Here is a 19,606-nt window from a genome sequence, read left to right as displayed (position 1 = left end):
CCTTGGATGGAAGTTAACCTTGGTTACAGATCATGCGTCCCTGCAATGGATGTGTCATAACAAGGACAGGAATGCAAGAATAACCCAGTGGTACCTGTCCCTGCGGCTGTTCAACTTCCTGGGCTCCAGCCTGAGTACAACATAAGGCTGGGGCCCAGCATGGGGATGCTGATGGCCTATCTTGGGTATGCTGCATGCTGTCCCAAGTAGCCCAGCCCTACGGTGTTGAGCTGCGGAGGGGGATATGTGGCAGGATGGGGCCAGGAGAGGGGAGGCAGGAGTAAAAACAGAGTGGAGACAGAGCTGACAATCAAAAGTGGGAGCTGCTGAGGCATAGGCTGCCCTAAATCAGTTAGGGCCAGCTGACCCTACTCAGGGCTACCTTTTTATAAGCCCTTCTCCATGCAGGGCAATGGAGGGGTGGTGAAGGAGAGTTTGGGAGGCAAGTGAGGAGAAGTAAGGAGACTTAGAAGAACACCAGAGACCACAAAAGAGGAGAGGAACCTCAGCAACCCAGGGGACTGGCCTGCCCCAACCCAGGGGGGCCTGGAGCTCCACCAGAGACTTTGAGGAACTGGTCAGCCAGAAGAGCCAAACAAAGGAGGGGACTTGCTGCCACGGCTACCATTAGAGGAAGGAGGTACTGGGGAATCGTCTGGCAGGGAAGTGGCCCGTGGAGAGGAGCTGCAGGAGCAAGGGTGAAGGGAGTCAGCCCTCACTGGTAATGGCCCTCCAGGGTCCCTGGGCTGGAACCCAGAACAAGTGGGTGGGGACCAGCTCCCCCCAACCCCACCAGACTGCCCCCTGCCCCAGCAAGGGTAATGGAGTTCATACAGTGGGGCCACTGGACTAAACAGAGGACCTGGGGCCCAGGAATGAGACTGACTCTGTCACAAGCGTTTAGACTTGAAATTCAAGGAATGGTTTGTACTTTCTCAGCAGTAAAGTGAGACAAGGTGGGCAAGGTTATATCTTTCATTGGACCAACCTTTAGTGGTCAGGAAAACCAAGTTTTTGAGCTTACAGTGAGCTCTTCATCTCTGGAAAATGTTCTCAGAGTGACACAGTAAAAGAAATTGGTCCAGTAGAAGATAGTTCCTCCTCCTCCTCCTTTCTCTATTGCAGGGAAGTCCAATGTGTCTGCCACTCACCACATGTGGCAAATAGGACACCGCATTGTGGTGAATACAGCTCCGAACTGCATGTGGCTCTTGGAGCCTTTAAATGTGGCTTCTCCTGAGAGCCGCACGCAGGGAGTGCCATCCACCCACTCTGTGCACGCACCCTACCACTTGGTGGGGGAAGTGCATGGTGGCAGCCCCAGCAGCTCTGGTGAGTCACCGGCATTGAATTAGAATTGGGGGAGAGGGGCTGGGGTCTCCTGGCTCTGCGGGGAGGTGGGGGGATGTGGTGAATATGGAAAAATGACAACCGCAAGTGCAGCGATCTTTAAATTCCTATTGGACATCACTGCTCTAAGATCCTGGATGGTGGCAGCTCCACACCCTTCTACATAGTAGGAAGAATTTTGGGAGATGGCTGCTGACTCACTCCCTTTTCTTGTGTTCCCACTTCTGTGCTAGCAGAAATTTTGTATTGACAAATGATTGTCTCGCTTCCTTCTTTAAAGCATAAAAACCTTTCAAGCCCTCTAGCTTTTTCACTTAATTTTCTCATTCTGTGAATTGGTAGATCAATCTATTTTGAAGCAGCACAATTTTTCAATTTGAAGTGACAGTTCTGGTACAATTAGTAGCAGTCATTCCAAATACTGGAATTCAGACTATTTAACATTTAAATATAGCACTGTAGATTTAGGGGATGGGACTAAGTAGTCAAAGTGGTACACAGTCTGTGACCTAGAGAGTGTAATTACAGACAAATGTTCCAAGAAATTTATAATGGATAAACATGTTTGCTGTTCTGTTTTGGCAGAATAATAAACTGTACTCTTAATTAACCTTCTGTTTAGATTTGAAGTGAGTGCTGAGATTACAGTGCATGCTTAACATTGATTTAAGGTAGTCATTTTATAAAAGACCAGAATCATTACATAATTGAACTATTTCTACCTGGCATTCTGACTGGACTGCTGGGTCTTATTTTCTTATCATGTGTGTAATGCAGTACGTAGTTGAATAAATATTGTGACTGGAGAATCTAGTATCTTAGCGTTTCACTCCTACTTTTTTTAGAATATGGTTAAGCCCCCTATATCCACGACTACCACATGGAACCAGTGGTTCAGCTGGTGAATCTATAACCAATTTTAAATCTGACCTAATAAACTACTTGATGGCTTATAATTCCCCTACTCTCAAGGAATGGGCTGACATCATCCAAGAGCATGATCTTTCAGAGACCAGGTACGTATCATCTCTCTCAATGTGGGTACCTTTGCATTCGTGTAAGAGCCAAGGCATGCACTGTAGATTTTACAGAATTTGGAGGGTTTTATATAAGATGTTTTACTGAATTTAAGAATTGCCCTCAGAAAAACAAATCTTGAAATGCAATTTAATGTTATCAGTTAAGGTGATGGGGAACAATGATTTTTTTTTTTTAATAGAAAATGTAGGCTAAGTCCCTGGACCCAAAACAAAATGAAAAATAGTTTACTTTAAATATAGAATATATAATAACAAACCAAGCTGGATAAAAGTTGATTTAAAAAAAATTAGTGATTTTTTTTTTAAATTGGATTTTTTCATTTTTAAAATCATTAATAAAAAATTAAACTTCTCATTTAAAAATAAGTTAGTTAAATCTCATCATAAACATGCTACGCATACTCTGTCTTACAAAAATGAATTAATGGTTGTAGTCTGTCCAGCGTAACTACTGGCTCTTGCTTCTTGAAAGTTCTGGGCTTTCAATTTCTGTTTCTCAGCAGACTGAAAAATAATATGTGCAAAGAAAGACCCAGGGTGGATAGGATTGTTTGTATTCTGTGCTTATGTGGTGGAGGACCTTGGCTAAGTATGGCAGGGAAGTTAGTTAAGACATTGTCAAAAGACAGACCCAGTATATGGGAAAGGATGGAGGCAGCATAGAAAAGAACAGTAGACAGGAAAGAAAAAGGGAAGGCATTATTCAGCGCACACAGAGCTTCCTATATTCCACCATATTTTGGACACAGAAAAACTGTCATGGCTTCTGAGCATATGAGAGACATTTATTGAGAATATTTTGAAGAATTCATTCCTTTGGTAAAAAAGGAAAATGTATCTAATACTAGCAGTACAAGAGGAGGATGCCAGGACTGGTTTCAGGAATGAAACATCAGGGCTACATCTACACTTACCCAAAACTTCGAAATGGCCGTGCAAATCAGCCTCATTAGAATGCTGGTAGCCACGGCACTTCAAAATTGATGCGGCTCACTGCCCTGCAGCTCATCCAGATGGGGCTCCTATTCGAAAGGACCCTGCCAACTTCGAAATCCCCTTATTCCTAACAGCAGATAGGAATAAGGGGATTTTGAAGTTGTCGGAGTTCTTCAGAAAAGGAGCCGTGTCTGGATGAGCTGCAGGGCAGCAAGCCGCATCAATTTCGAAGTGCCGCAGCTGGCGGCGTTCTAATGAGGTGCTGAATATGTATTTCAGCACTTCATTACTAAACTTCGAAATGGCCATTTAAAAGTTTTGGGCTAGTGTAGACACGGCCCATATGGAAAACCTGCTTATTGGGAGAAAATGGTGTGGATGAAGATATGGCTGTGGCAGAGTGGATTAATGAGTTAATAACTTAAATAATTCTCTTTACAAGACATCATTCTTCAAGACTTTTTTTCTGCCTTTTAGTGTGTGATTTGAGAGGCAAATTCCCATGCTGTTTGCTGTGTTGATGTTGCTAGAAAAAAAATTTAGCTTATCTAATCTATATAGCTTGTTTGTTTAACTAGGTTTAGTTTTATTGCTCAGGTGTACAATATAGAAAGTTAGCATAAAAAAAATCTAGAGCTGCCAGTTGCCACTGAGGGTACATCTAAGCTTTATGGAAGGTCATCCCAGTCAGGGTCAAACTTCCATGGTTTGATTTTTGTGCTCCTAGTGGGGATGTGCAAAATCAAATGATTGGGGTTGACAGTCAACCCCTGTACTCCTCATTCATGCATGGATTAAGGGAGGTTGAAGTGAGAGTTTCTTCCATTGGCCTCATTCAATGAGGATGGCCAGATAAGTAATTCATAATGCATGAATTCCAGTTACGCAATTGCCATAGCTGGAATTGCGTATTTAGGATCGGCTTTAAGGTCTAGTGTAGACCTACCCAGTGTATCATTTTCTTACTCTGTTACATAATACGTGCATAATTCCTTTTTTCTAAGGGAACCCGATTCTATAGTTCATTTTCTCAAAAAGCAGAAGTGGCAGTGAATTCAGTATGGCTTACTCCAAAATTACATACTCTTTAAACACAGTCAGTCTTATCAAAAAAGCTAAGTTATTTCAAATAAATGGGGTTTGGGGTTTTTTGGTGATTAAAACTGTGGTCCTTCATTTAAATCAATCCACCCTGCAACAAACTTTGATTTTTATTTTTATTTATTTTTTTTTTTTTTAAAGTCTGGAATGCCCTTTGTAAACCATTCTGGAAATGCAGATAACCCAACTTCAGAGACAAGATAGAAACCCATTCTTACGCCATTTGTACAAAATATGTATTACAGAAAAATAAAGGGACATTCTATTAGCAGTGATACAGGACTGCCTGCTGAAAAGGGAAGAATAAAATTGTGTGCAAAGAGATGATCTGCTGGCATTGCTAGCCTGATAGTAAATCAGAAATGGACAGTAGTAAAGGCTGAGCCACTTTAATCTGGAACTCTCTCATCCATCAAACTCCATAATCCTGCATGATTTTAGTTAGCCAGACGACCATTTATCATGGGTGTGGCCATTTCCCATGGTCTGAAAGTTTGTTTACGGCCACAATTCCTGGCTCTCCGTCGTCTGTGATGTTGTTTAGCTGTAATTTGTCCCTGAATGTCTTCTAAGAGACCAGTAAGCAGTGGAAGTGTTGCTGATCTGCTAGAAAATATTGACCTCTTGTCATCCAGCCAATTCTCTTGTCTGGAACTGGTTAAGTCCCAAGAGTGCTGGATGAAAGAGGTTCAACCTGTAGCAAAATACACTGAATTCAGTCCAGCTACTCTGTAGTACTATTTGTTGCATTTATATATATATATATTGTGTTTTAGCAGTGCTTATATATCAGGTCCAGCTGATAATTATTTAAATTAAAATCAGTGTTGAATCTTGTAAATTGAAATTGTCTACTGCGCTGCAGAAACGCCTGTGTAAATTTCACCCTAGTGTGCTGGGTTTTTTTTAAAATTCAGGTTGAGATGTACACATTACATGGGTAATGATGGGTTGGTCTCTAAACTACTCATCTTCCACTTTTTTGTTTCTCACCTTGCACGTAACATATTTACTGTTTCAAAGAGTGTATCTGCTTGGATCTACCCCAGGACGATATCAAGGCAACCAAAAAGAAAAATGGGGTCACTTCAGGCTTAGGAAGGTAATTGTTTATATTCATTTTTTTCTCTTATTTCCCTTCCCTTTCCATAAACAATTTTTGGGGGATTTCTTTTGTTCAACTTTACTCTTCTATCATTTAATTATAGTTTTCTAAAGTCATCTGTAAGCTTCTCAATGCCTTTTTTCGATATATTTGACCTTAAAAATGATACTTTCTAATGGTGGTGCTTAACAATGTTTCTGCTATTTTTTCCACCCATGTGCAGAATAAATTTTGTTGTGTGTCCTGAGGCATGTGTGGCCGTGCATCACCAGTAGAAACACATGCTGCCAGCTGTGGGCACTCTGCTAATCATCTGGGTGGTATTTGATTCTCTCCTGGGTGTCCACCCAAGTGCTCATCTTACAAGGAAAGCTGGTGTTAAAACCATAGCTTATAGATTCTGTACATCTTGATGCCACACTTGTCACATGCAGCTAAAATAGCAGAACAGAAGCCATTTTATTGGAAAATAAATACCTCCGTGAGGAGGAGCTTAGCAGAAGTTGTCAGTAGGTATGACAGAGAGGTCAAATTCAGTACAAATTTGCGAGTGGGTGGGATCATTCAATGTTAATATTTAAAAGATGGCTATAGTTGCTATTAGATTTTTAAAGCTTTTTTCTTTACCTAGTCTCTAAATGATAGGGAAATAAAGAACTGTGTAACTGAAGTGTGACTATACTGATAACAAATTGAAAATGTAGGAGGTTGGCCTGCAAATATGATTGAACAAAATAAGCACTTCAATTTTTGGCTTGCTGTAACTGCTTAAGTTTAGGGAGCGACTGATTTTTCTATATTGCTTAGTAAATTATTAAGCCATATTCATAAGCATCATATATTATTACTTATTTTACCTTAGAACATACTTCCACTAAAAATTTTTGTAAGATACTCTAATTTTTTTTTATCTTATGCAGATTGATTTAGAATTAAGGAAAGATGCCTTGTGGTGTTTGTAATATGCACTTTTTCAAAGCCGGAAAGACACTCTTTATAGCTAAAATCATTTTGGCATATGGTAACTTCTTGCTCTGCCAAACTTTTTTACCTGTCATGGTCCAAATTCTAACACCCTCTTTCAGTGACCTGGTAAATATGTTCTTTTGTCTCATTTGTTTTCCACTCAGAGGAATATCTGCTCTTTGATCTCCCATTGAAATGTGAGCTATAAGCTCCCTCATTTATGACATAATGGAAAGTCAGAGACTTTCAGATTTCAGTTCTTCCCTAGACAAAACAAATGTGAGGGTTAGGTTTCCTCTTGTAAAAGAGATGTGTGAATATGTATATTTAATTTACTTTTGGGATGAAAAACTCACACCTTGTATAGTGTGAATGCACTTCTGTTACTGAAGCCAGTTAGAGCCTCTGCGGTGTCTATTGTTTCGAATATAATTTAATTGTCCTTGTGAACTTGATTTTTCATATTTTCCTAATTAGCTTTTCAGTAAGAATATTTTAGGAAGAATGTTGAAATTATTTCTGTTCCCCCTTCCCATTCCCTCCTTTCTCTCTGTATTGCTTTCACTCTCTCCTGTGCATTTGAGGCTGGACATTTTCAAAGGAGGCAAACAGAGTTAAGTGCCTGATATCCATCAAACTTTAAAAGACTTGGGTGACTGCCTTTAGAGTCTTCTGATAATCTTAGCCTGCGTGTTTCAGGAAGTAGCTTGGACTTTTTTAGCCTATTATCCACTAAACTGGTGGTTTCAGCTCATCCGAACAAAACTATTCATAATTTCTTTTTTTCCCATTGAAAAAAGGATTATGGTTTTGATTTTTTTCTTCTGGCGTTGAGTAATGTTTTATATTGGAATCTCGACTAGCTAATCCAACTTTTTTCATTAGTGGCAAATTGAAGTGCTCACTTAGAGAGAGCATCAAACGAGCTTAAATACTAAAACCTGGCTACAAATATTTTATGTACAGGTTGAACCACTCTAGTCTGGCACTTTGTCGTCTGGCAACATCTATAATCTGGCTTGGTTTTAGTTGCCTGGATGACCATATATCATGGATGTGGCCAAGTTTCCCATGGTCCCATAGAGCTTTACAGCCACCAGTCTTGGCTCTCATTGTTCTGTGCTGTTAGTTAGCTGTACTTTACCCCAGTTGTCTTCCAAGAGCCCATTGAGTGGTGGAAGTGTTCGTAATGCTGCTAATTAATATTGACCTCCTGTCATCTGGCAAATTCTCTTGTTCGATACCGGGAAGGTCCCAAGGGTGCTGCCTTAGAAAGGTTCAACCTGTAGTATGTAATGCAGTTTGACATATACAAATCTAACAAGTGTTTTAATTTTCCTGAATAGCTTTTAAGAGAGTATACATCGCCTATTCCAGCACAAGAATCTTGGCCAGTGATAGGACAGTTCTCAAGTATTGGATCAATGGGAGCTGACCAATCCAAATGGTTGTGTTCAGAATTTCAAGAAAGCCTGGTTGCTCTAGGCAGTAGCATGAAGACTGTAGCAAAACCTGATGTTCCTGTTCATTTGGTATGTTTTGCAGTTGGTAGTGCTTGATGGTTTTTTTATTTTATGTTTACCCCCTTATTTTTTGCCAGCATTCAAAGGTAGGATTACAGAGACAGGTCATGTCAACGTCAGTTTGTCATGACTTCTGGAAAAAAAATTACCAGGATTTTCCACTTAAAAATGCTAAAATGAAACTTTTCTTCTTTCAATTTAATGATAAAGGAATCGAATAGTTACACTGTATCTATGTAATGTATGAAATCATACAGCTACATTTAAAGTACAACAAACCTTAAGTCAGTTTGTTGGTTTTCAACTCACAAGGCAATATTTATGTCAGGAATAAGACATTGGTATGATGCCAGAAGAGGAGAATTAAAGTTTATCCTCTGTGATTTCACTCAATAACAAAGGGGATGAATTGGCAGAAGGCATGCAATTATTTTCTGTCTACAATCCATAGAGATGGTGACTCTTTGTAAAAGCTCAGATTAGATTTTTGGTTTGTTGTTTTTTATATATTTTTTCCCTTTCATAATTTTTTCACAATTCTATGCTTTTTTAGTCAAAGCAACTTGGGCAAAACTAGTCCCTTGGTGTTACCTCTTGATTGTATGTATACTGTGTTATATTTTGTCTAGTCCAGTGGATAAACTAATGTTAACATTTTTAAGAAAAGGATTTATTGTGAAGTTAACTCTGTCATAGTATTTTGTGAACAGCACTGTGGCCATCTGGATTTTAACAGCCAGTGGGAAGGAGAAATGAGTTATGGACTTGCAGAAAAATCCTAGATAATTTTACAAACTATATGAGATTTGACCATTACTAAAAGGCGCCTTTCACTGGAGTAGGATGCAGCAGTCATTCTTGAACAGCAATATTCGTTTTGGGAAGAATAACTTTCTTTCAAACTGGCAAGGCAAATATAAGGGCTGGTCTATGCTGAAAACTAGAGGTGAAAGTGGGCCAGTACAGCCTACCTGGTTGCTGATACTGGCCCACATGTGGCCAGTGTTAAAGCTTTAAAGTTGCTGCTTGTTTTGCTCTCCCCACCTCCTCTTAGGGTAAGATCCAGTAGAGCAGTTGACAGTAGGGGAGTAAAAGAGGCAGCTGCTCCGTGGCCCTGCAGTCTAAAATGCCCTCAGGGGTCTCAGCTGCCACTACTGCAGCAACAATGGCTGGGGGCACTGGGCCCTTCAAATTGCAGCTGGAGCCCAGGGCTGCTGCTGTGGCAGTAGTTGTTACAAAGGTCAAAGGCTGAGTGGGGGAGTTTGGCCCCACCCCACCCCTTTGATGGAGGCACAGCCCCTTTTGGGGGCGGGGGGGCTCGGAACTCCCTTCCCCACCTTGCCAAGGACCTTGGCGTACCAGTAAGTCCTGGCAATTACGTTCACCCTAGCTCAAAAGTTATATTGAGAAAGCTATACCACTGAGTGACAAAGTGGGCCAACCTAATCCCCAGGTGTAAATGGTGCTAGGCTGATAGAAGAATTCGTCATTTTGATTTAATTGCTGTCTCTTGGGAAGGTGGATTAACTACAGCAACGGGAGTACCTCTCCTGTCATTGAGATGAGCATTTACATGGGAGCACCACAGCTGTGCTGCTGTAGAATTTTAAGTGTAGCTATACCTTAAATAGGGAAAATGTGTTTAGCTAGGAACACCGGGAGGTAACACATCTAATCGCTCAAAGTGCTCTGAAATCTTTATGATCACAAACATGTATTTTACATTTGATCTAGAAGATGGTAATTTTTCCCACACCTGAATTTTTTTCTACTTTGGAAACTGTGATGGGATCCAAGAAACATCAATTTTGTTTTAAGTTCAAAGTGTTCTAAAATGTAGTTCCCAAAATGTGAGCTGTTTTGTTGTCATTCCACATGTTTTCAAAATTCTATTAAGACTCCTGTATCATGGCAAGAGTTAAATCTTTTCTTGTTTTCCTGAAGGAACATGTCCTTTCATTCCACATTTGCTAGGAATATGACTTGTCAGAATATACAGTGTTTTTTTATTATTCTAATATCCTTATTACAAATGGAATAATATTTTAGTGTAATGCATTATATCAGATAGGTTGGTTTGATGGTTTGGTTTGTTTTTTTTAGATTTACCCTACTGTGGATAATGTGCGGCAAAGTTTGGAAGGATACCCTGGTAAGTGAGACTTTTTTTTCCTGTTTATGAAAGTTTCTGTGATAATGCATTGTAAGCTAATGTATAAATGTTTCAGTAATTGGTGTTTGTTCTAACTTAGCCTCAAGCTTCTGTTGTATTGGTAAGACTGTTGGATTATATGGTCAGCCATACAGTCTTGGAATTTGCTTTTGGAACTCAGACACCAGCATTGCAAAGGTCTTGGTGTATTGGCGTGTTTTGGCATAAATTACAAAACTGTTAGTTCAGTTTGCATGTCGGATCCAGAGTATAGTTCCAAATCACAACTATGTCATAATGGTACATGGGATCTGGCACCAAACTGAAAAATTTCAATGCGTTTGTGTTTATGCAAGTCTTTTCTACATTGGGTTTAACATGTCCCAAAGTATGGCACAGATCACCTTTTCAGAAATGTCATATCTCAACATTTAGTATGTGATACCCATGTTCAAAAGTGCTCTCTCATAAAATGGTTATTGACCTGGATAAAGCTTACTTGTCCTTTTATTCCTATGTAAGTGAATAATGCACATTCACCTGTGGACTGATTGTGAGGTGCATATTCTCTTGGGCATAATAAAGAAAAATATTCTCACAGGTATTTTTAAAAGAGACTGAACTGTGAATTAATAATTTGATCTTTCTTAATACATTTTATAGTGTAAATCTATAACTTAATGTTTGGGAATTTGTATTAAATATTTTCTTTCTGACAAGGCAAAACATTTTGTATCTCAGTAGGCTTCCGATTGTTTTTCAAAAGTACTTTTTAGGAGATGAAAATGGAGCTAAGGTATTCCTCTACCCCCCACTATCTACCGACAATGTATTTTTGTACTATTTTTCAAAATGTCTTTCAAAAATCCAGTACCTGTGTTTTATAATGGTTTTTATTTTCTTTTGAGCTGGTGGCTCTCTTCCATACAGTGTACAAACTGCACAGAAACAACTTTGGCTGCACTCTTATTTCCAGTAAGTAAAACTCCCTTGATCCTTTACAGCATTGGTTTTCAGACCGTGTGGCTAAAATCATACTGCTATAGTTAGGGCGACCGTATCTCCTTGTCCCAAATACGGGACAGGGAGATATGGGAGGGAGGGGTGGCTCTTCCTGGCTCCACCAAGCCGTAGGAACGTGGCAGTGCCAGTGCTCCCTGTGCTTCTCCAAGGCTTAGGGAAGTGACCTACCTGCTCTCCCTCCTTTGCTGGTGTAAAAGGTCAGCCAGAGGAGGGCCCAAATACAGGACAGTTAGTCCCTTTTAAAAACTGAATAGGGACGCCTGTTTAGTGTCTCAGATATGGGACCGTCCCACCTAATATGGAACAAATAGTCGCTTTAGCTGTAGTGCATTGTGGTGTGGAATGAAAATTTAGGCAAACTGGTTAGACGCCTGGTGGGATTTTAGACTCATTTAATGTCTTTGCTTCCAAATCTAATTATGCTTTTGCATACCATTCAGAGGTTCAGTAGACGCTCTATCACAAGAAGTCACAGACACTGTAGAATCCTGTTATGAAATACCCAGGTCAACTAGTCACCAGAAACCTACTTTTAAAACTGAAATCTGTAAATAAGGCGTTGTCTAAATCTTCATTTTCTGACCTGGAGTGATGATATGGTGGTACTGCCATTTTGCCCTACACCTCATATCCTCAGGAATTGGGCACAAGTTTTCTCGTATTAGCCCTAACTGAGGCTTCTTCCAGCAGGGTCAGGAAGATCTTGTTAGTGCAGTAGAGCAACTGTGTTGCAAGTCAAACCTTATTCATGCAACATTTATGAGCTTGCTTGTTCTCAAATACTAGGTTCTAAAATGTTGGTCCTGCTAAAGTCACTGTGAATATTACCATTGAGATCACTGGGGCCAGGAAGACTTCAGCTGAAGATTGTATTATCAGTACAAATACTCCACTTAAAAGTTTAAAAAAAGGCAATAGGGCCTAGACTGTTTGTGCAGCCCTTGGTTTTCTGTGATATAACTTATCTAATTCCTTTTCTACTTTCCATGTGCTCTTTTTAAGAGACTACGATATATTATTATTTATGGTTTTAAATGGAATCCGGGGCGAGTGTATTCATGCAACTTTCAAGGGCGGTTAAACTTTTAAAAAATGTCTGAAAATGGCAGTGTGATAGCCCATGTTGTGAATTACAGATTTATTAAGTTACAAATGAAACTAATTAATGTTTATCAAGTCCCGCGAACTGAACTATAAAAATTCAGCTGGAACCTCATGGCTCATAAACAGTATTTAAAATTCTGAAACTGAAATGTATTTATGTCTGGTGCATGAAACAGTAGAATCCAGCCCATTTTCCCGTATCACTACAGAACCAAAATAGTAAGCAGTGGACTGAGGTAAGGATGTAGTAGTGACCATTTTGCCATGACATAGTGAGTAGATGTTACTCAGGCTACACACAAGGAGCAAGTCTGTGGAGTAAGAAAACTGCCTCTTTTGCATAGCTCCTCTTTTCTTTATATACCTGTGCTATTTCTTTGGTTGCAAAACTCCTTCAGATTGGATTCATTATTGATTTAACTCTTTGCAACAAATTTGTAATTTATCACAATATGTTGTAATTGCGCAACTGAAAACATGAAGCCTTTAAATGACTTCTTCATTTGTCCAGTTGTTTTTTAATGCAAGTGCTATGCTCTCTCCAAGAATTTGAAGGGCACAATTTAAAAATCAAACCTTGTCTGCAGTAGAGAAATTTTGTAACATTTCTCAGACTTGTTAACACTTGATCAGCACCCTGAGAGGGCTTTAGTGTAGGCAGGCTACCAGCATTTGAAGTGCCATAGCAGCCCTTTCTTTGCAAATTATAGAGAGTGTCATCTGTGATGTACTGGCTTCTTTGTACATGGCAGCAACAGATGTTCACTTTTCCAGATGCTTACATACTTCATTCTGTCTACAGCCAGAAGCACTTAACTTGTTTTTCTTTACATTTTGGAAAGGAAGAAAAATGAAAAAAACAGAGACCGCAATATGTATGAATAGGTTTAGATCAGACAGATTGTGCCAGCTACCATTTATTTATACACAGAAAATGTTTTGTCAGAGCTCCATTTTAAAACCTTCTAATAGAACTTAGCGAAGAGAACTGCAAATAAGAGCTCAGTCTCAAATTATTTTAAGCAAGTTAGCATTTTTAAAAAAGTAATACTCATCCCTTGTTTAATGAGTACTTTATTGATGAGTACTCGCTAATATGAGGACCATATATACCTACTTTTATTCACTATATGAGTGAACTTCCCCTGCTTATCTGAGCGATGTCCCTGGGGCAGGGGGTGTGGGGGGGGTGTGGGGAGACCCTCAGCCCTGCGGCTCGCTCAGCTCCAGACGTGGGGGTCTCAGGCTGGGGGCAGGGAGACCCGCAGCTGGAGCCTTCTCCCTCCCTTTCCTCAGATATGCAGCTGTCTGACAGCCCTTCGGCTGGGGGAAAGAGAGGGAGAAGACTCTTAGCCTGGTTCCCTCCCCTGCAAAGGTGGGAATGTGAAACTGACCAGCCATGAGATGATCAGTTTCCCAGCCCGCAAGCCATGGGAAAACTGGAACCAGCTGCCCCTGGTTCCCAGCTCCTGCCACTCTGGGAGCCAGGAACTTGACCAGCCCTGGTTGTTCCTGGCTCCACTCCCCTTGCAGGAAAATTTGAGTTATGCAGGGGTTGCAGGAACAACCCCTAGGTAACTCTGGAGTTTACTGTATTAGACCCCCCCCCCACCCACACACACACCCTGCAGACCTCTCCCTCAGCCAGGTTTTAAGTGCCTCCCACAGTCCCAAACTGCCTCCAGCCTTACATCCACCCAGCAGCCCCAAACCACCTCCAGCCTTAGACCCCCACCAGCAGCCACAAACTGCCCCAAGGCTTACAACACCCCACCCCCAGCAGCCCCAAACTGCCCCCAGCATTACTGTCCCAGCAGCCCCAAACTTCCCCCAGTCTTAGCCCCCAGCCTTAGACACTACTCCTCCTCCCACAGCCTCTTCACTGGGGCTCCTAGGTTGGGTGGCTCCCCGAGTCCTCCTGCTCCCAGCAATTAACTCCAGTGTTAAGGTTTCAGCACCTAGGCATAAGGTAATTGCTATTCCTAGTGATAGAGATAGCTGCCATATCCAGCAGTTATTGCTATTGATAGATATCTGCATGAGGCAGCAGTACTACAAAACTGCAAATGGCTTCTTTAACAGCCACGTGCAGCTGGGAGCTACCCAGCTGGTGACCTTAACAAATCTGATGGGACCCATGTTTGGGTCCTGACCCATAGGTTGGAAATCCCTGCTCTACATACATACACTACAGCCTATTTCTGGTGCCAAACTATTCAAATACATCAGAGAAGTACCTAAACTCAACTGTTTTATGTCAAGTTACAAGCCCTTGGAATGAATTGGAGACTTTTAGATGTATTTTAATGGGAGTTTAGTGTTGCTCTTATGAGTTTTTGCCTACGAGCAGAAATTTGGGAACCGATTGTGCTCGTATAGCGAGGGATGAGTGTGCATCTTTTAGGGATTTAAATATTCAAATATTGGGAAGTTAAAATTAAGCACATAATATTAAATCCTTGTTTGTACAGTATGTACATTAGAAATGCTTGAGACCTTATATGCATCAGAGATTATTCCTTTGCAGTGTACAAAAATACTCGTGCACCATTAAAAATATTCTTTTTTGATTAAGGATCATAAACAATTACATTAACCCTCTTCCTTCCTCCGAGAACTCCTTCCCATATATTGCACTGAAATCAGTCCATGATGCAACTTCTTTCAGGAATTCAAGCGCAGTGGAATGACAACTTGTGCAGTGTAAAGTAATCAGTGTTTCGTTTATTGTTGATCTCATAGTCTGTAGTTTAGTCCTCTGATGTGTAACTCTTTGTCCCTGAAAAACAATACTGATGAGCTATGGAGAAGTCTGCTCCAGGAGGCTTGGTGTGATGTGGGTGTTTTGGGTGGGATAGAGAGCGAGAGAATGGAATGACTGCTTTTGAAGGGTCTCCCTCCCTGACAAAAATAAGTGGGACCAAGACCTGGAGACACGCCATGGAGGAATTGGTAAAAATAAACAGATGTTGAGAGAACATGAACAGTTACAGAGTGAACCTTTCTAATGCAGCACCCTCGGGACCTGACTGGTGCCTGGCAAGAAAAGTTGCTGGACTCAATATTGTTTAGCAGCATTACCAACATTTCCACTGCTTACAGTGCTCTTAGACTTTTATGGGTAAATTACAGCTAAATAGCAGCACGGAACATTGAGAGCCAGAACTAATGGCTGTAAACAAACTTTATGGGACTGGGGGAAACTTGGCCATACCCATCATGAGTGGTCATCTGGCTAACTAAAATCATGCCAGATTACGGATGCTGCAGGACGAGAGAGTTCCTGATTAGAGAGCTTCTACCTATACTATTCTAAAGGAAGGAAAAAGGAATAGAGAAAAAGAAACTGTCTGTGATATTTTACCCATGCACGCGTAACTTGTACTCCTACAAAAAGAAAGCTAGAAATACCTCCCAATATTTTGAAAGCATGTGGCAGATTTTGGTAGATAGTTCCACACCACCACCACCAGCTAAAAATGGATCCAAAACCCTTTAATGCCATTATGAATTTAAATATATGAGCTTTGAAGTACATGCTTATAAGAAGAATGAAATGTGCACAACTTAATATCATAGTTGCACTTTTCTGACCATGGCAAATCATGCATCAGGCACTTCAGTGTAACTGTAAAATAGAACAGTTTGTTCCAAGGCTAGTCTTCTTTTGTTGATACAGAATGCTTCACCCCCACCCCCACCACTTGCTATGTTCTCTTTTATCACTGGTCTATATTTTTGTCCGGATTGATAGACCTTGAAGGTCTTCACTGGAGTACCATTTGTGCAATTTTTAGGTTGTGTCTCCCCCCCACCCCCGGCCCGCCCTTAAGATAACACAGTATGTTCTGTTATATCCAGTACTTAAAGTTCAAATCCTGGAACTTTTTGCTTTATACTTCATACATTCATAGAGTTTAAAGCCAAAAGGAAATATTAGATCATCTAATCTGACCGCCTATATATAAGGCCATTAAATCCACTTACTCCTGTGTTGAGCCTTGTAACTTGGGGTTTGGCTAAAGCAGACTTTATAGAGAGGCATCCATCCAGTCTTGATTTGAAGAAATCAGGAAACAGAGAATCCACCATTTCCTGTGGTAGTTTGTTCCAGTGTTTAATCATCTTCACTGTTAAAATGCATATGCCTTATTTCTAAATTGAATTTCCAATGGTTCAGCATCCAGCTACTGTTTCTTGTTACGCTTTTCTCTGCTTAATTAAAGAGCCTTTCATACATGCTATTTTCTCCCCATATAGGTATATATGACTTTCAATAAAATCATCTGTCTTCTTTTTCATAAGCTAAACAGATCAAGCTGTTTAAGTCTCTCCCTGCAAGACATTTTCTTCAGCCCTTGAATCTTTTCTGTGCTTCTATTCTGCACCCTCGACAATTTTTAACATCCTTTAAAAATACAAATATCACGATTATACTGCAGTAACAGTCTTACCGATTGAATATACCAGTAACATGACAACCTTACTCCTACTGCTTTCTTTCCTGTTTATACGCTCAAGGATTGCATTAGCCCTATTTGCCACAACACTGAACTGGGAGCTGATGTTGAGTTGCCTGTCCACTATTGCATCAAAACCCTTCTCATCTCTTGTCCAGAATACAGCCCTGTATGATATAGGTATGGCCTGCATTCCTCATTCCTGCCTGTATAAAACTTTGCAGTTGACATTATTAAAACTTCTTTTGTTTGAATGAGCCAATCTATCACATCCTTGGATCAGTATATTAAGAGAGCATGGTCGTCTTCCTTATTTATTGCTCTGCCGATTTTTCTCAGTGGCAAAGTATAACAGCCTTGATTTTTATATTTGCCTCCAAATCATTGATGAAAAATGTAGAATAGTGTCAGGCTTACTACCAGTGCATGTGGGTTACCAGTGGACATCTTCATTTGATGGCATTTCTCCATTAAATATTTTCAGCCGGTTAAACAGTTCATACTCAATTTAATGTATGCACTGTTGATACTGTATAGTTCTAGTGCTTTAATCAGAATATATCATGCAGTATCAAGTCAAATGCATTACAGAAGTCAACTATATCAGCATTATTACCTTTATCAACTCATTGTGCATTATCAAAGAACTAAATCATGTTTGTTGGATAAGCCCCATTTTCTATAAAACCATGTAGCCTGGCTTTAGTGTTAATTATGTTGGTATATGTCAGGAGTCTGTAACCTGCAGCTCTGGAGCCACATGCAGCTCTCTAAGGACTTCTTTGTGGGTCCTGAAACTATACTTGCAAAATTAAAAGAAGCCTTCCTGATTGTTTTAGGTAAGCAGCGAATGTGTAAAAGCCCAACAATGAACAATTTGTATTTAAATAGCAAATGATACGTGATCTCAAAATGCTGGATAACTCTTCCTTTAATATGTGCAATGCATTGTGGGAATATGATACTGTATCTGTGTCTTGATCATGTTGCTAATAAAGTCTTGATTTTGAAAAGGAAAAGGAAGCCTGCAGCATTCCTGCTGTAAAGGGCAACAGATATTTTAAGAAAGAGAACTGAAATTAATCATGAGGTAAAATTGGCATAATTAAGGTGGGTTTGGGACTGAAAGTCAGGAAGATAGTGATACAAACACACACATGTAGAGTGTGAGGAAACAGAATATGTAAAAAGTTTGTGAATGTCTTCCAGCAAACGTGTATTGCTTTACAAATCATTGTGTGTATGCTGTTCTTAAAATAGGAATTACTAAAAGTATGGTTTAACATTATTTATTAAGGACCATGTCATATTCATATGCATTGCAGCTCTTGAATTACTGAGTTTTTATCAAATTAGAAAAAATGGCTTCTCTTGCTATTTTGGTTGCCAGCCCCTGGTACAGGTCATTCCCTCCCACATTAAAAAGTGAATCATAGAATACTAGAACTGGAAGGGACCTCAAGAGCTCATCAGTTATGGCTTCTTGCCCTCGCAGAAGGACCAAGCACCATCACCCCAGTGAATATTCTACAGCCACCTTAGGCAATTTATTCCAGTATTTAACCACCCTGACAATTAAGAGAATCTTCCTAATATCCAACCTAAACTTCCCTTGCTACAATTTAAGCCCATTGCTTCTTGTCCTAGCATTGGAGACTGAGGAGAATATTTTTTTTTCTTTTTTTCTCCTTCCTCCTTGAAACTTCTTGAAATTAGGTAGAAGCCTCTGGCTTGAGGCCTATTAAATTGAGGGAAGAGCAGGATTGCCTCCCCGTATAGCAAACACTGATATGTTCATTTAACCTCACAGCAACTAAAGTCTCATATACTTTCAAGGTATCCACAGAGAAGTGTATCAGTTAGTTTCCAAGCATCTCTTGTTTTCACGTTAGTGCTGCTGATAGACTTATCTGGTTGCGTCTGGGCCTGATCTTCAACCCCCAGGAGGCTGGTTAATCACATGAAGCAGAAATCTGTAACTAATCATTAGTTTATTGTGAATTTGCAGGGGGCAGATAGTAACAAAAATGGATCTTTCCTGGCTCTAACCAAATGCACAGACAGGCATATATTGCATGGAGGTGTGTCCATGATGTTGTCCGAACAGAATTTTCCTACTGCCTGGAAAGAGTCATATGCAAAGAAGCAGGCTCTTGTTTTTTTCATCCCAGGGGTGCCAAATTCCAGAGAGGCTGGAATGGCCATTTAACTTGCAAAAATAACATGTACTGTGTTTTTGTACAAAGTCATTTGAATTCCTTGTTTGGGTGGTTGCCCTTTCTTCTCACTTTGTTTTCAAAAGCATGAATTTTGAATGGAACTAAAAAGGATGGTTTACCCAACAAATATGTAAAAGCATCAAGCTTTTGAAACTCTGCAGGTGGCTATAATGATTTCAAATGAGTTATCGCTGTGTATTGTGAAAAAGTGTGTGTGTGTTCTTCTGTTTTGCAGCAAAGATCTACATTTTGAAATAACACTACCTATTATAATATTGTTATGCCTGATTGGCATATCTTCTCAAAGGCTTTGTTCAATTTCTTGTGTTTAACTTACAGAGGAATTCTCATTTGTCCTTGTATGATACATCTAGAAGAGCACAAACTTGTATCAGTGTGATGTTCTAACTTCATTTTAACCTGTGTATTAGTCAGGTAATCTACAGTCATAGTGGAAATTTTGAACATACATGGTGGGTGTGTCTACACTAGCTTCCTACTTCGAAGGGAGCATGGTAAGTAGGGTGTCGGGAGATTATTAATAAAGTGCTGCTGTGCACATGCAGCACTTCATTAAGCTAATTCTCCCCAGCGGGACCTCCGAAGCGTTAAACTCATGTTTAAACT

The 19,606-nt window shown here is 40.1% G+C and overlaps 1 protein-coding gene across 1 annotated transcript in view; it reads left to right on the top strand.

Annotated features, from left to right (window-relative positions):
- Positions 1 to 19,606, top strand: part of TDP1 (tyrosyl-DNA phosphodiesterase 1) — a 115,060-nt gene that overhangs the window by 30,198 nt on the left and 65,256 nt on the right. Inside the window, exons 8-12 of the mRNA XM_074998760.1 lie at positions 2,196 to 2,366; positions 5,451 to 5,529; positions 7,845 to 8,030; positions 10,125 to 10,173; positions 11,082 to 11,148. Of these exons, the coding sequence (XP_074854861.1) occupies positions 2,196 to 2,366; positions 5,451 to 5,529; positions 7,845 to 8,030; positions 10,125 to 10,173; positions 11,082 to 11,148 (552 nt within the window). The remainder of the gene's footprint in view (positions 1 to 2,195; positions 2,367 to 5,450; positions 5,530 to 7,844; positions 8,031 to 10,124; positions 10,174 to 11,081; positions 11,149 to 19,606) is intronic.

The sequence above is a fragment of the Carettochelys insculpta genome, chromosome 6, assembly GCF_033958435.1.
Source record: "Carettochelys insculpta isolate YL-2023 chromosome 6, ASM3395843v1, whole genome shotgun sequence".
Taxonomy (NCBI): Eukaryota; Metazoa; Chordata; order Testudines; family Carettochelyidae; genus Carettochelys; species Carettochelys insculpta.
This window is presented reverse-complemented; position numbering and strand designations above follow the sequence as displayed.